The sequence below is a fragment of the Pinus tabuliformis genome, chromosome 2_1 (assembly GCF_031772625.1).
Source record: "Pinus tabuliformis cultivar Carrire ecotype Pingquan chromosome 2_1, CPIR1, whole genome shotgun sequence".
Classification (NCBI taxonomy): domain Eukaryota; kingdom Viridiplantae; phylum Streptophyta; class Pinopsida; order Pinales; family Pinaceae; genus Pinus; species Pinus tabuliformis.
The window spans coordinates 978,770,763-978,789,100 of NC_142299.1; the positions used below are offsets into that span (position 1 = coordinate 978,770,763).

The window sequence follows — 18,338 nt, forward strand, 5'->3', positions numbered from 1 at the left end:
TGAATATTTGAGGACTTTGATCAATCCCAACACTGTGTTGTACATGGCCATCAGATTTACCAAATCCTTTCCGCTTTTTTCTTTTCTTCTTAATAGATTGTGATGTTGATGTTGAGGTGATCAAAGTAGACCTTTCTGCCCGATCTTGAAGATGCTTTGATGGAAAATTCGAAGTATCCAAGACTTCTTTGACTTGCCTTTGTCCATTTTGCTTCTGCTCTGACATGGGTGATGGATCAATCTCATAAGTATAAACTTGATTCCCCTCAGTTTCCTTGCTATCCAAGTCTCCATCAATTAGCCATTTTTCAATGGAGTAAATGACCTCCTCATAATGAGATGAAGATTGCTTCAGTGGACTAGGAGGCTTATGATTTGTTTCTTTGTTCTCTTCACATTCGTCATTTAACCAAAGTTGGAATTTTTGTACCTGTAATCTTTCCATTTCATCCAACCTATTATGAAAAGTGACCTCATTAGCCTTCATAAGACTTATTTCCTTGGCATGATTTGTTTCCATGGTGTTGATTAATTGTACTTGTTTTTCTTCCATGGTGAGCAACTTATTTTGAATAGAGGTCATCTGATTAGAATGATTGACTTTCATGGCTTTTATTGCTTGTGCATGATTTACCTCCATGGTCTTAATGAGTTGAACTTGGTTGAGTTTCATATCCTTAATCATTTGAGTCAACTCCTTGATGAGATCCTTATCATTCTCATTTGCTTTCACTTTGATCTTTTTTTCATCTCCATATTTTTCTTCAAAGGCGTCAATGATTGATTCTAGAGAATCAAAACTATTAGTAGGTAATTCTATGAACCAATCCATTGCATTTCCATCTAATGAAAAGATGAAAAGTCTCATTTTAACATCCCTATGGTTAATATCATGGCATATTTGCTCACACAAAGGTGGAAATTCCTAAAGTGAGTTTCAGTATTGATGGCATTGTCACCTAGAAAACTAGGCAACTCTTCAATAGCCTCAATGGCTTCATCTGGAATGAAATTCGGATAGCCTGAAATGTTAGTAAAATCAAAGGGGCGAACAAATTATTCATGATGTCATGCCCACTTGACCATGTAAGAGCAAATGGATACCAGAGAGAGGCTCCTGTCTAAGGTTAGCAAGAAATCTACAAGAAGCAAGCTTCAAGCAGAAATCCTTGTAGAAAATGAAATAACTGGTGTCGCCACTTGAACAACAATCTAACTCTAAAATCCAACACGCAAAAACCAAAAGTTAGTCGTATTTCCCAGGTACAAGAAGACTTGTCCTTGGCGACGACACCAAAAATGTTGACCCTGCCACCTACACCTACCTACAAGTCAATAAGAAAAGCTTTCAACCCCACAAGGTGTGGTTGGTGGCAGGGAACTCAGAGAAGGGGCTGTCACACTATCCCGACTCTCTCCGTTTGAGCTATCTCCTAGGTTAGCTAAGGGGGGTAGTCCCTAATAAAAAGTTAATTTAAAAAGGATGTGAGTTTCTAGGAGAATTGTTAGAGTTAAATAGATTCTCTTTAAGATTTATAAGCAAAAAATTGATATGCGCAATAACCATCATAAGATAAGCATGAAATACATAAACAACAAGTGCCTTCCAAGTATTTGCTCTTTAAGAAATGAAATTGTATTTTGCTTAAAATGAAGTAAAATGTTTGCAAATGGAGAGCCAAAATAACCCTGAAAAGTGAAACACTAAATTGTTAGCACAAGATATTATAAATGCTTTCAAGATGAATAAGTCTACAAATCAAAGCATGGAAACTATCTTGCTCAAAATGATACAAAAATAATTCAAATGTTAGACCAAGATGACAACAAAGTATGTTACAAAAATAATCTACAAGAGGCTAGGCCAAAGAGTATGAGCAAACTCTCCTCTTTGACTAGCCATGACTTAACTCTTTGAAATAGCCAGATATTGATAGATGAAGTACAATACATAAAAAATAATTTTTTTACAAGTTTGATATTTTGATGCAAGAAATAAAAGATTTCAGAAACTTGAAAGAATCTCTGCAAGACACAAATAAGATATAGATGAGACTTTGGAATTCAAAACATGCGGGTTCTCCTTGAATATTTTTCAAGAATGGGTTGATTCCTCCGAGAATTTCCCCTCGTGCTTGAAAAGTTTGACCAAATAATGATTCATTTACAAAACTTCACCACAAATCATTAAATCGACATGAAATTAAATAAGTGCAGTGAAAATAATTCCTAGAAGTACATCTATTATCCACTAGAATATTTATTTTTCTAAAGCAAATAATTAATTCTTATGCTAATATGAGATAGTTGCATACTAATATAACTTGAAGCAAGCATGAAAGAAATAATGACATGAGGAAATAGATAAAAGTATAACAACAAGTCAAGAATTTACCACACATGCAAGGAGAAGAACACCATTATGCTTTACCCCAAACACTGTGGTATTGTATTGCAAGCAGTGAATACAATCCTGCAGAGTCTCCTCAAGCACAATAGTTCATATTACATGATACAATATGAGAGCCCATTGCTCTATTATATAGAGAGTTGGGAGCAAATCCCAATGAAGAATGACAATGACAAATGGTATTGGAGCCAATCCCAATGTAGAAGTGATTAGACAAGTGGCATGAGGTGACAATCCCAACGAGAAACTCAAATTTGTTTAATGGAGCTTCAATGCCAAGTGTAAAAATCGAATTCTGGCAAGTAGACATCATTTTCTTCTTCTCTTATGTGCCATATTCGAATTTTATGATAGAATGACAAGTGTATATGGCTGGTAACCCATGTGGGGACAATTTCCCACAAAAATATCCACCAAATATTCTCCCAAATCCTCCCAAATGTGCATTAACTTCACAAATTCAAATTTCCATTAACTTTTTAACTTTCTCCTTTAATGCCAGAAATTCGATTTTATTTGAGCACATGTCCTTTCCTTGATTTTAGGAGTCCACGCCACCTTGGGACTTCACTTTAACTCTCTCATAATTTTTCACCTCATTTCGACAATGTTTAGCATGTGTGGATATTTATTTTTCTCCATTTATTTAATTTCTGGCTTAATTAATTGCTAGATTTTCCACTAAACTTAGGGAAAGTGGGTTTTCAAGATTCAAAACACATTTCTAACCTCTCAATGTGTGTCATAGTAGAAATTTGAGGGTGAGAGGTGCAAATTTCATTACTCATACCCCATACAACTTCTCTAGACATTACTTATTACATTACAAATACAATTTTATTAGTAATTTCCATAGTGCAGAAAATCTAAAAAATTAAAAAATAACTACCTAGACGTAACCAAATTCCACAAAATTTTTTGTGTGACCTAGTATGGTAATATACATCAATTCGAGACAATAATATGTGTTAGCGACTCAACCTTCAAACCGTCACCCTGCTTTGGGGTAAAACGTGAGTGAAAAAACCCAGAAATTTATCCGCCTTTGAAAAAGAAGGGATAATTAACAAGATAAAAAACACTCCAAGGTGTATTCGTTTGATGATCGAGTCCCAACATCCTAGGCCTGTTACAGACTCAAAAACTCGTCATTATTAGTATCACTTATTACAATTCTCTGTAGGGTGTGGAATTTGGGTACAAGAAAGATGATGAAAAGATAGAAGTAGAGTTAAAAAACTCTATTTACTAATGATATTTGATGGTACAAGTGTTCTATAGATCATCCTTGGGCATGGAGTCTTCATATAATCATCAGGTGCCACTCCAGTGGTCAACAATACCCATGAAATGTCAACGAAAATTAGATGAAGAAAATTCAGATGCCTCTGAGATTTCGCATGGAGAAGAGAAGCCGCAGTTAGGGTTTGACTACACCTCGTTTAGGGTTTAGATGCAGTCAAAACCTCGCATAAATGGAGTAGAATAATCTTGTATAATGGACGCTGCAATGATTGGAGGATTAAACATTCTCGACATCTCTGTTTTAAGTACACAAATCTACCTAGACATATCTCAACTGCACAGCTAAGTGATCTCGGCTAAATGGAGCAACAAAGATCTAGGACAAAGGTACAGTGTGTTAATGGATCTCGTATAGCAGTCTTGACATACCTATGATCTGAAGGTGGTATCCTCGCATGGAGAGAGCAACAGAGTCTGGGCATGTCACTATCTCATTCTTGGTATATCTATCTCAGATAGAAGGATCAATACAAGCTTCGGATGAGGACACAGAGATCACGTTGGTCTCAAGGATGGTATTCCTGTAGTAGACAACATATAGTCTTGGTAATGATCACAGTGATATAGAAGGATCATGAATACACCACAGTGAGACTAGATCTATATCCCACTGTCTCGGCATAAGGAGCAGTATTACAGTCTATAAGGAGAAGCAGTACTAAAACTCCAGCAAACTGATAATGAAGGAATGATATAGTCCCAGCATCATGAGAATCACTGTCTCAGTGATGATGAAGATATAATGCACAGTCATCATGATGAAGACTTCAATGAAGACCTCGTTGACATAATGTAATGACTGTCATAATGAAGATCTCAGTGCATAGAGATCACAATGAGGATCTCAATGGATCTCATTGATATGGTGAAGAAGCAACAATGAAGATCTCAGGGATGCTGTAATGATGCCTTCAATGGTGCAGCAACGAGGGTGATCTCAACAGCAATAGAAAGGAGGATTGATATGTTGGTCTTGGAGAGGCAGAGTGTGTCAAGGGTCATGGTCTTGGTATTTGTCAATGGAATCTCTATAAGAAGAATTTATGCATGGGTTTTCCTCTCCAAGAGGGAGAGGTTTTGGCCCTGGCAGAAAGCCAAAACATTTGTGTTCTTGTCTCTTTTGTTTTTGATAGCAGTTTGATGAAGTTAACATACACATGCTAATAATGAAGTAAACATCAAGTTAAGATAAATTGTTTAAATACTTCACAAACTGTTATCATGCAACGAAGAATCAATGTAATTATGCATGCCCTAGATTCTTCTACAAGAGTCACTTCTTCATGTACTCACATATGTCGTACTTTTTGAAAAAATTAACACTATTCCATTCCTATGCTTTCCCTTTCACTTTGCTAGTGTACTTATTTTCTGCAACCATTGTATACATTTACTAAAAAGGGCTCTGTTCTGAAGTCATTTCTACTTGACATTTGTACAGTAAGAAGTTCAACATTTGATCTATATTATTGGTTGAAAATATAACATAGTCTCCCACACTTTTCCCATTATGAGTGAACCATGTGGCTTCTCCTAAGTCCTTCCATCGAGCATTCTAAATCTGTATAATATCCTCTCTAAAGTGATAATTTCCTTTCTCTGCGTTGAGTTTTCATCCAGCCAATGTGGATGACCGTTTTCTTTGTAGCTTGCCATTGGTAGGTATCCTGTCCTCCCATTGATGTCTCTAATTATTATTTATGAGCGCGACATAAACACATTACTTATTCTCCAAAATTAGAGGTTCACTCCAGGCTACATCACTACTTGTTCCTCGATATATTAGTTTTAGATACATTTCTAAGTTGCATGAAACGCCGAAATGTTTTGGAGTTTCCAAAATGGGTACATTTATAAATGCCACCTTCCAAAAATGGAAACGCTAGCCGAAACGCCCACTGAAACATCATATATATATATATATATATATAAAGTTATAAATAAGTGAATAACACATTATCTTGCAAGTAAAAAGGGAATAAGACCCATAGATGACAATTTAGAAGGAAAACCAAGTCTATATTAACTCTCATAGATGATTACATTATGGTCGAGTTTCGGGTACAGGTACTGCCCAAAACGCCAGGTTCTTAGAAGTTTCGTGCAAGATAGATACATGTAGTTTTCCTTTTCTGCTGGCCGCTAACACTCGTAGTACCTTACTAACTAAGCATCCACAATGCATTATGTCTTTGCTTATTCCATCCTCACTATTTTTAATGCAAACGCCTCATACCATCATTATGGTATTTCTTTAGCCTTGTCTACCTTATGCTATCAAGTTCAATTGTCCTTTTCATGCTATCCTCACATTTGCCAGCTAGGAATATATATCCTAAGAAGCATATCTTAGGTTGAAAAGTACAGAAAGAATAGTGTATTACCTCTCTATATAGGCTATCCTTGTTATTATTAATGCAATCTGCTCAGAAATTCGTTGTGGTGTTGCTTTAGCCTTACCCATACTTTTTAGTTTAATTTTTGTTTGATTCTATCCTAGATTTTCCAGCTAGGAATATATATGCCAAGCAGCATATCTTAGGTAGAAGAGCATGAAAAGAAGAGGAGCATGATAAATCAATTGGATTCTGCAAGCTTCTAGTTGGATAAGATCATCTAAGCAGTATTCCTTTTCTTTGGTTCTCAACTTGATATCAGAAAATGTGGTTTTTCTTTAAGGAGCTCCTACTTAATACATGTTAATCTATGAGAGACCTCATAATTGTTCAGCAGTGCTTGATTTATGTATGCATAATCTTGGAAAAGAACAAATCAAAGAAATATTTTATTAGCCGTGTTGCAACTATACATTTCTCTCTTAAACTCATTGTGTATCACTTTACACAGTTATAATTTACTCCTGGGTGGTTAGCGTAGTTTAACCACCTAACCACAACACTGAACATTGCATTGGTCACATGTCTAACATTTACTATGACATAAGTATTAATAACGTATTAATAACATATTATTGATTGTTATTACTGGAACGATTTCCTCTAGTCATATAGGTCGCATTCTGCACTCACAAATATAAAGATCTCTTCTGAATGGATCTGCTCTCGTGATCTGGTTCTCTATTATAGAAATTCATCTAGTTAGAAGAAGGGCTTTGTTTGTATATTTTTTCCCTCTTTTCTATCCATTAGGGAATAGCTTTATGGATTTTTTTTTAATAAGTATTACATAATTCATATTCCCGAAAATGACACCTCAAAATTGTGCAAATCAACTTAATTCCTTGGCAATCATAAATGTTATCTATCTTAGAAAGATATTCCTAATGACACGGGACATCAAAATTTAAACCTAGCCACCATATTTAGGACAAATGACTTTATATGTTAGAAGGAACACTTCAGATGATTTAGATATTTCATAACTTGAGTATCTGATGTGGCATTCTACAGGTTCTACCAAAGTAAGGAGAACTACCAAAACCTTATGACAAAGTTAATGTATGATAAGCAGATTGACAGTGGCAATGGAACTCTTCTCCATCTCTGTCATGATGTTATTGACCAAGAAGTAGGTAAAATTAAGACATGTTATTATGATTTTAAAATACTAATATAATGTACAATATTGACATACATGACAGACAATTTTAGTTTTAAAGAGAGTGATTTTCTATAGTAATTTGGAAAGGTTGTACTGATATTCTTTGGAATTGGTTGTTGTTATTTTTGGCCACTTATTATGGCACGCACAGGTGAAAGAAGTGATCATATCTTTGTTCCTTTTGATGATACAAGGAAAGACTTCGATAGAGGTAGGAGTTAACCTCACGTCTTTAAGGCTTTGTTTGATACCATTTTTAGACAATCACTACATATCCTTGTTACCATTATTGTATTCAGAAAAAAAAAATTCCAACTAGGTTACATTACTGTTTTGTCCTGTCAATAGGATCTTAATTGTTGGTGTGAGGAACTCCTAGAGTCGGAGTTTGGTGAGAAGTGTCATTTTGATGTGGTTGATACAATACAGAAACTGGAGAAATTGGGAATTGTTTTTCGGGTAAGATTCTTAGTTTCTTTAAAAGAAAATTTTAGTTGTTGTACATTAAGCTTTTCTAATACTCTTCATTATGTTGGCATTAGTAGATAATTTGCATAATGTCATAGCTTGAAAGTTAATGTTTTCAAAATTGATTTAATGTTGATTATGAAGTGTTGAGTTCAATTCTAAGAGTTTGATGAAGTTTATTGTAGTCTATTTTATAATGGGTCTGTTGTCACCCAAACTGTATAGGCAAGATGCGACAACGCTTAGGGCGGGGGCTGTCACTTTGATCCCCACCCTCTCCATTCTAGTTGTCTCCCTACAAAAAACTATGGGGGGTAGTCCCTCTGAAATGTGAAGATAAGGGACTTGTTGGAAACGAAAAAGTCAGGGAGACACAAATGAATGGCCTAGCAATTTGATTTGAATTTAGTGTTGAATTTTTCAAGTCTATCCATTAGAAAATTAATCTGTATTCTGCTGGTTTATTTCTTCTACTTGTAAATTTTGAACAAGTTATTTAAAACATGTAAATACTGAAATAAACGCAATACAGTCACAACATCTACAGATCATCAGCTGAAAGAAAACAAGCACACAAGTGACACCGTTATTTTTGGACAAATGTCCCCGGAAAAACCCAATGCAAGAAAATTGGTGTAGCTATTTTGAGGGTTTATTATTATGCAGTATTTCCTTGAGTACAACTGGGTGCCTAACTGTCTCACCCAACAGAGAAAAATACACGGCAACAATACCTCTATATTCAGAAACGGGTATTTAGAAAACCTGTCCCACGAAACCCTCTCCAACGACTCTGAAGCTCAGCATTGGCCCTTCTGGCCTCTGCGTCATCCTCCTACTGACCTGAGTCAGCCCCAGGACCCTTTGCGCCATCCCTTTGAGGCACTGCGCAGCCTCTGGGACCCTCTGCATCACTCCCTCTGCCTTCTGCGTGGATGACACAGTCCCTTTGGCTTCTGCATTGTCTCTGCTGGGCTCTGCGTGGCCTGAACTGGTTGCTGCTCTCGCTCTCCCTGCTTCTATGCTGGTCTCTCAGTACTGTCTCTGCCTCTCTGTCGAATACTCATTGGCCCTCGCTGTTGATCACTGATTCACTTTTTCTTAGCAACCCCGCTCTAGCAAAATGAATGACTGATCACTCTGGTGTATTCTCCAACTGACCCTCAAGCCTTTTCTTATACTTTTCTCGTTGGTCCTTCAACGACCGAGATTAAATCTCTAATCAACGACTAAGATTAGATTTGGCTTGATCCATGACTTTTGGAACCTTTTAACCTGGTTTTATATTAATACCCATTAATATTTTATTTGTCCTAAGTTTAGACATAGGAACTCCATTAAAAATATTAATTATTTTAATATCTCTCAAACCGTGTACAATCTGTCCAAACCATTTCTGGGTCTTGGAGATATCATGTGCTTTAACCTCTCCACCAATTTTCATGGCTAGAGCACATCCGATGCTACCCCAAATCAACACTCACTGTTAGCGAGGACTGTGCTCTCGTAATACTCCACACTGAGCATCACCCTAATTATCCGGCACCGGTCCCTGTGTTGATGCTAGGCCTCCCCGCTCAACATCCTCTACACTGCTGCATCTTGTACTGCTGCCCATAGCCCTGCCACTGCCACTACTGCATCCGTATGGCAGCTCCCTCTGCATCCGTGTTGTTGCTGGTCCATACTCCCAGTGCTGCATCCCCCTCTCATCATGCTGCATCGTGCTACTACACTGCAACTCAATTACTGAGAAGTAAGTAACTGATCCACGCATCTTCTGACATCCCTGTCAGGTTAGAAACACTCTCGCTGCTGAAGCTCCCTCTGTCGCTGACTAGTGCTCCCTCTACTGACCTCTGTGCTGCTACAACAACTCCCTGCATCTCATACCGTTGCACACCTCTCTGTGCCATCCTGCACTGGTGCAACACTCCCGTGCCTCTCGCACTGTTGCACCCTGCTAGCCTCGCGTTGCCTGGGGACTCTTGCACTGTAGCACTCTCTGCTACTTCATCCGCATTTGTCTCTACTCACATCCGCTAGTCCTGCTACTCTCACTTCGGGGCTCCTGTAGCAAGGTATAAACCAAGAGGTTGGGTACTTCAAGGATTCTGCCCCTCATCGCCTATAGTCCTCCTGACTACAACTCAATGTCTCCCCACTTCTTCTCGAGGGGCACATGAGCACTCATGGCACAATCCTCATCCTCCTCGACTTCTTTCTCTGCCTTCGCTGCCACTGCCTTAGAGTCAGAAGCCTCTCCCTTGGTCTTCTTCCTCGGACACTGGTTCGCATACTGACCCAGTTCCCCAGAGTGGAAGCACTTGACCTTGGAGTGTTCCTTCTTCTTCCTCTTCTTCTGCTTTCTCGCAGATGTCAAAGCCGCATTCTCTTCCTCTTCCTTCTTGATCTTGACCCCTTTGCTGCTACTTCTCGTCTTGGTCAGTCGTCTGATCTCTTCTTGATGAAGAGCCGCCCACAGTTCTTCCCAATCTGGAAGACTTGCCTTGCCTAATATGCTTTGGACAAATGTCTCCCACCCCTCAGAGACTGCGTTAAGTGCGGTCCTCACCATCAACCCGTGATCCAGCGTGGCCCCTATGGAAGTCAGTTGGTCACGGATCTCCTTCAAACGACAGAGGAAAAGGTCTATCTGCTCTCCCTTCTGCATCTGGTATGACCTTAGTTGATTCTCTAGGAGCATCTTCCTCTTGATGGAAGTATGCTGGTACAATGTCTTCAAAGTGTCCCACATCTCCTTTTCCGTTTCCTTCTTGGCAATATGTTGGACCACATGATCCTTGACCCCATCAAGGATGATACACTTTGCCTTAGCCATTGCCTCTTCGTACCTTTCATTAGCTACCGGGTCAACTGGAATAGCCATTACTCTCAAGGCGAAGCCCTTGATACGATGTCTATCTAGAATGGACAAGATCCTGGCCTTCCAGACCACAAAGTTGGACGCTCCGTCCAGCCTGTCCTGATCTCTCAGCCCATTCACAACCATCTCTCTGCTCTTATCTGTAGAATCCTCCGAGTCTCTATACTTCCTGCCTGGAAGTTCTCTTCTGGCCTTCCTCTGAGTCCCGATTTCCCTCCTGGAAATCCTTCTGCCAACCGTCAAGTTGCCCCTCTCCGATCGTCTGTGCAAATGCAGCACTGATCCAGATTCCTTGGCTAGAAATCCGCCTTGGCAGCAACTCCCTCTACCTTGGTCTTGCCTTGTTACGTATTGTTCTGACCACAGTACCCCACCAGCTTCGCTCCTGCAAACTGCCCATAACTTCCTTCGCCCCAATAACTGAAGGACTGAGCCTCTAGGCTCTACGCAATCCCGACTACAACAAAAATAGCTCCCTCAGCCATTGCGTCAACCCTTCTGGTCTCTGTGTGGCTGTGCGTGACCCTCTCTCTGCCCTTCTCAGCCTCTGCGCTGGCCTCTCTCTGGCCCGGATTGATGATGCAGTCCCTCTGCGTCAACCCTTTCTCTGTTGCTTCTGCAAGGATCAGCTACTGTCACTTGTGATAGCTGATTTTGCTGCAAATGCTCTGCTTAGTTGATGCCTTCAGCTCTCTTGTGGTTTGCAACCACGCTCTGATACCATGTTGAATTTCTATGTCTATCCGTCAGAAAATTAATCTGTATTCTACTAGTTTATTTCTTATACTTGTAAATTAAGAACAAGTTATTTAAAACATTAGAATACCGAAATAAACACAATACAATTATAACACCTACAGATGATCAGTTGAAAGAAAACAAGCACACAAGTGACACCGTTAATTTTGGACAAATGTCCCTGGAAAAACCCAATGCGGGAAAACCGGTGCAACTATTATGAGGGTTTATTATTATGTAGTATTTCCTTGAGTACAATTGAGTGCCTAACTGGCTCACCCGACAGAGAAAAATACAAGGCAACAATACCTCTATATTAGGAAACAAGTATTTAGAAAACCTGTCCCACGAAACTCTCTCCAGCGACTCTGAAGCTCAGCGCTGGCCCTTCTGGCCTCTGCGTCAGCCTCTTGCTGACTTGCATCAACCCCAGGACCCTTTGCGTCAGCCCTCTGAGGCACTGCGCAGCCTCTGGGACCCTCTGCGTCACTCCCTTTGCCTTCTGCTGGATGACGCAGTCCCTCTGGCCTCTGCACTGTCTCTGCTAGGCTTTGCGTGCCCTGAACTGGTTGCTACTCTCGCTCTCCCTGCTTTTGCGCTGGTCTCTCAGTACTGTCTTTGCCTCTCTGTCCAGTACTCACTGGCCCTCGTTGCTGATCGCTGATTCACTTTTGCGTAGCAACCTCGCTCTAGCAAAATGAATGACTGATCACTCTGGTGTATTCTCCAACTGACCCTCAAGCCTCTTCTTATACTTTTTTCGTTGGTCCTTCAATGACCGAGATTAAATCTAATCAACGACTAAGATTATATTTGGCTTGATCCATAACTTTTGGAACCTTCTAACCCAGTTTTATATTAATACCCATTAATATTTTATTTTTCCTAAGTTTAGACTTAGGAAATCCATTAAAAATATTAATTATTTTAATATCTCCCAAACCGGATACAATATGTCCAAACCATTTTTGGGTCTTGGATATCTCATGTGCTTTAGCCTCTCCACCAATTTTCATGGCTAGAACACATCCGATGCTACCCCAAATCAATATTTAAAAAGTTAAATATTATATTAAATGTTGATTTGGGGTAGCATCGGATGTGTTCTAGCCACGAAATTTGGTGGAGAGGTTGGTGCACATGGGATCTCCAATACCCAGAAAGGGTTTGGGCAGATTCTAAACAGATCAGGAGATATTAAAATAATTAATATTTTTAATGGAGTCCCTAAGTTTAAACTTAGGGAAAATAAAATATTAATGAGTATTAATATGAATCTGTGTTAGAGTGGTTCAAAAGACACGGATCAAGCCAGATCTAACCTTAGCCGTTGATTGGGGACTTAATCTCGGCCGTTGAATTGTCAACAGGAAAAGTATAAGAGGAGGCTTGAGGGTCACTTGGAGATTACACCAGATGATCAGTCATTTTATTCTCTAGAGCGGGGTTTGCTAAGAGAGACAGAATCAGTAATCAGGAGAGCAGCAGAGGGGCATTGAGTATAGAGGAACAAAGAAGGCAGAGATTGTGTCGGGAGAGTAGTGCAACAACCAAAGACGGTGACGTAGAACCTGCAAGGGCTCATGTAGGGCCACACAGAGGCAGCCAAGTGCTGCACAGAGCACCAGAGGGGCCAGCGTAGCTGACGCAAAGGCTCCCAGAGCTGACACAGGGCCTCCTGGGGCTGACACAGGCCAAGAAAGACTGACACAGGGCCAACGTGAGACAGAGCGGGGTTGACATAGTCTAGATTGGGCAGACGCTGGGGTTGCAGGAGCAGTTTGTGCTGAGGAGCTACCGGAAGGGTTTTTCGAGGTTTCATCCAGGAGATTTCTCTAAACTGTGAGGTATAGCTGCTAAGGAAATTCTCTGTTGGGTAGGCCAGTTACGGCACCCAGATTGTACTCTGATATTGCTTAATAAGAAAACCCTCAGATAGCTGCATCAATTTTCCCACATTCGGTTTTTCTGGGGACATTGGTCCAAACATAATGGTGTCATGTGGTGTGTTTGTTCTTGTTTCTTTTAGTTGTTGATCTGTAATATGTTGAGCATGCACTGTTGTTTATTTTTAGTAGTTACTTTGTAAATAACTTGTTAAAGAAAAATTAACAAGTAGGTAGGAATAAATCAGGAAAAGTGCATGAAGGGTTTCTAAATTAAGTAAACTTAGAAACTTCAACATTAAACTATTGTGAAAGACCAGTGCCTTAAATGGAGTCAATTACTTGCTCTAGATTGTTTACCAAGTCACCGGATGAAAAATTGTTGCTGAGGAATGCTTCACTTTCCTAAATAAGATGCAAATGCTACAATATGGTGAAATAAAAAATCTTGGTTAATTTTAGATCGTATGCCTATTCTAAGTGTGTCCTTTGTTTTAACTGTTTTGAAGCTAGTTTCTAGAGTAGGTTGTGAGAGAGAAACTAGGGGGAAGCAAGTTGAGGCTTGGTTAATGTTAATTTTAGGTATGTTCTATGCTTAGCGCAATTTACTTCAATTTTTCATATTAGCCCAATGACAATATTCAGATTAGCAATCACATCAGCATGATAGTAAAGTGCAGATAGAACATAAACATAAATTGCAGAAAACAAGCCAAGACAAGAGGACACAAGATGTGGCACCAGCTAGGGACAAACCCCAATGTGGGGAAACCCTTGATCAATTCTTCTTATATTCTTCAATAGTTCAGCAGAGAGAGATAGTACATATACATCAGAAGTCAACACTTTGACTTGACAAGATCAGACATCAGAGATCTTCACCATGAAGATGACACAATGAGGTTGCAGATTTGATGACAAGGACTGCAGATCCGAACTCAGGTGAAGGCATACTTCTTCAGCTGATTCTCCAAGGTGATTCCATCACCATGCTGCATCCAACACCATGCTGCATCCAACCATGCTGCATCCAAACATGCTGCATCCATCATGTTGCATCTAACAGAATGATGTCCTCCTCCTGCAGTACTAGCAAACACTGCTACATGAGATGGTGCATCAAACTTCAGTCCTCATCCTTGATACAGTCATGATCCAAGTTGAGGTTCCAGCACTGCCATACTTTCAAGACTGACTTGTGCAACCCTTAACACAATATATGTTGCTGGCTATGGCCTGCGGCCTAGCCCAGCAGCAAGTAAGGTCTACACATAGTACCCAACTATCTTTACCCTTGCACAACAATGTCTTCCAACATACTTGTTTGACCTTCTCTCTTAGGCTGCACTAGACTTGAGATCAGCCTTATTACTGCACAGTCACGACACTTTTAGGATAGTCACTTGATGCATAACATGATGACTGGTTAAGGTATGTCTTCATTGTAGTTCTGCCCCTCAAGAACAACGTCAACATGCTCAGAACATATCTCAAATGAGCCACGCTATCATCTACAACGATGTGGCATTAGGACATATCCTCCTAGCTGTGATATGATTGCTTTTAGTTGACTTTTCTTACAGCGTCTTAAGGCACCCTCAATTGCTATGTATAGAAGCCTCCCCTTTAATGACCTGCCTATAAATAAAATACGAGTATTAGCATACATACGAGACCTCCATACGATAGCTACGTATGCATGGACCCGCATGTATCGCACTATATGTAAACTAGTTACTACAGGAGGAGATATAAATTAAGGTAATAAATTAATACCTCACCAGAGTATCATATATATGATAAGTCCTTAAAACCAGCAGAAAATATTAATTTTAAAGTACAAATTAAAATTTACAATTTAAAATTAATAAAATAATAATATAAATTAATTAAAATTATAAATTTAATTAATTCATTAAAAAATAAATATACCTTATTAAATCAAACTACGCATTCAAATAAAATTCAATGAAATCAAATGAGATTTGATTTCATAATAGTTACACGTAACCAAAATATTGACACGGAGATGAGAAGAAGGCGGTGGATGAGGAAATAAAAGGAGAAGGGAAAAACCATTTTGGGGAGGAAAGGCAGCAGAGTTGAGAACAATTTTTGGAGATTGTAGTACAGCGATGAAGAGAACTTGAGTCTTGATTATATTGAAGCTTTTGGGCACGGGGGAATCAGATTGCTTCGACTGGAAAGCATTCTGAAATTGTGTACCCAAGTTGTACTCAGTTCGGCAGGGTGGTTTTTGGCCATTTTGGTAACACAACCGGACAAGAATTGCAGCAGAGCAGACAGATTTTCAGCAAAGCAGACAGCCGGACAAGAATTGCAGCAGAGTAGATAGATTTTCAGCAAAGCAGAAAGGTTGGTATTCATTAGATTAATTTATTTTAAATTCTGTATTTAAAATCTCATGTTCTGCTATTTTGAAATTAGCTTGAGATTAAGGTTCTTACATTCTGGTATTAGAGCCTAGTTTAAATTGTCTGTTAAGTCTGTTAAGATTTACAGATTTAAATCTGTTAAGATAAGGTTACAGTTGAATTCAAAAAAAAAAAAATTACTGAACTTTTGAGTGATGAACAGACAAATAGAAAGGTCTTACACTGGCTGAAGCAAAGGTACATCCAAGCTCAGAAAATAAGAGAGTCACTAATGAATAAGCCACAGTATTATATCGAATAAGCCATAGTATTATATCAAGTCTTCTGTATGCAACTGTTTAAAAAAGAAAAAATATAATACATTGATGAGGATTTTAAAGATGATTTCCTCAGAGAACAAGCCAACTTTGGCACGATGATTTACATCTGCAACGATATATTTGCACCTGCTTTACGGTCATTATGGGAAGTGACCAGAGTGTGTACGTTTGTACAATTGAGCACTAGCCGAAGTAGTAAACCCTTACGCACTTGTCTTAATTCCTTTCTTTTGGGTAAATTTGTTTAAACCCTTGTTGAACTGGTTTATGCCCACGGCTGCCATACCTGGTGTCAATGGCAATAAGTTACAAGTCGAAATTGCAGATAGTCAATAAAATATATATACATATATAAATAAATGCTGTGAAATTTTTATAAATTCATACTTTCTATTCAAGGAAATTTGCATTAGCTGTCTTCATTATTCTGTCTTTCCCATGCCTCTTTACTCATCCATAGCTGTTCCACTATCAAATTCGAACTCGATGTATCAAGCCGCAAATGTATAAGCAGCGTGATTCGATACCTTGACCTCTGCTAGCAGAAAAATGGACTGAGCAGAGAGAACGGTCTGTAGCTACACAATATATATCAGCCACAAAGTTATAGACCTCCATGCGCTAAGAATGCCATGGTCCTTACTCACCCTTTCTCAATAGTTTGACGCGTGAGAACCCAATTCGTGAGTGGAACTTGGTGTCATATGATATTGTTTGACGTATGTCAACCACCAGCGGAATTCAAACATATAACTTCTTAGTTATAAGACAGACGCTCCACCACATCATAAATTATTTTATGCACAGTTAAATGTATCGATATATTATTATTTGCTTAATTTTAAATTTTAAATTTAAATTTATATTTTGAAAATATAGTTATGATAATACATTCTATTAATTCAAAGTTCTGGAAACGACGCAATGGAATTAAAAACTTGCACCACCGCATAACCAAATGACTACCGTCACACTATGAATGTGGAAATTATTCATTTCAAGTTAGAAAAATTCGTTTATAAGTCTGTAGGGCCTCTCGGAAGTTCGAACTGTGGACCTACCGCAATATAGCTCAAAACTCCACCTCAACGCCACCGCTTAGACGAAACAAATATAAATATATTTATTAAATATTGCTTTTCTTTAACATATATAAAGGTTTAATGTAAGAATCATTGGGTTCAGATTTTCAAGTTTTTTTTTTTGGGTATTCTCCCCCTTGTTTCGAACGCGTTACGTATGTTAGGTTAGTGCCCAAATCATCAGGAGATACCTTTAATCTTTAACATATATAAAGGGTTATATAAGCCTATAAGTAATATAATGATAGCTTCTCGGTAGAGGCAGAGAACGTATCAACCAATAACCTATCATTATATAAGTTTTCCGCAAATAATAAATGATCAAGTATATAAAGTAACATAGCCATAGTTCCAGTTATATGATCGATGCATTATAGAATTCGGTAGGGACCACTGTTTATTTACGCATTATATATAATATTATATATATATATATATATATACAAATGATAGGTCTATCACTCATCACTAAAATTATATTAATTTTATAATCGTAGCCGGAATGAAATTATAATCTGGAATGAAGCAAATCTGTGTCTAAAGGCTTTTAAAATTTATTAACCTATGCTAAAATTAAAAACACCTAGTCGATGGCTCTCGTAAATTCCTATGACATAATTAGCATAGGTTATAAATCATATACTCCACGAATTTAATTGGAAATTCTCTTATTACATCAAATGCAGCCGTGAAAATATATTATAAATATGTAATGTGTAAGAATATTAAAACCATTACATGTCCTCATATGAAAGATTAGCATTTCGGGGTTAGGGTCGAACCCATTACAGCTGAAGTAATTTGCGAGTTTATAATATTATTGTTGAAATTAGTCTTTCCCCACACTGTTTGGAAAGGTCTCAAGAATATGTTCATAGTGAAATAATAAGATAGATGCCTGGAGGAGAACTAACGTTTTAGGTTTTGTACCATAACTTTATAAAATTAATAAATGATAATTAATGTAATATATCTGATTTTATAATAATTATTGAGACTTTATATTTAATAGACCTTACTATATATATTATAGAAGTCCTCCAAACAATCAAACCTGCTCAATTTAACATATCAAGTCAAGGAAGGAGCCTACAAGGGGCATATTTGTATATATTATATTGCGACCTTATATAATATGAAGATTTTATTAAAATAAATTCCAAATATATATATATATATATATATATATATTTGGAATTTATTTTAATAAAATCTTCATATTATATAAGGTCGCAATATAATATATACAAATAACATTGTACAAATCGAATGAGATTGTAATAGT

The 18,338-nt window shown here is 38.1% G+C and overlaps 1 protein-coding gene across 2 annotated transcripts in view; it reads left to right on the plus strand.

The window, feature by feature from the left end:
* LOC149203911 (uncharacterized) overlaps positions 1-18,338 on the plus strand; it is a 392,823-nt gene that overhangs the window by 177,747 nt on the left and 196,738 nt on the right. For both annotated transcript variants that reach the window (XM_089403607.1, XM_089403608.1), the window contains exons 12-14: positions 7,126-7,243; positions 7,428-7,487; positions 7,625-7,735. In XM_089403607.1, coding sequence (XP_089259733.1) covers positions 7,126-7,243; positions 7,428-7,487; positions 7,625-7,735 — 289 coding nt within the window. The remainder of the gene's footprint in view (positions 1-7,125; positions 7,244-7,427; positions 7,488-7,624; positions 7,736-18,338) is intronic.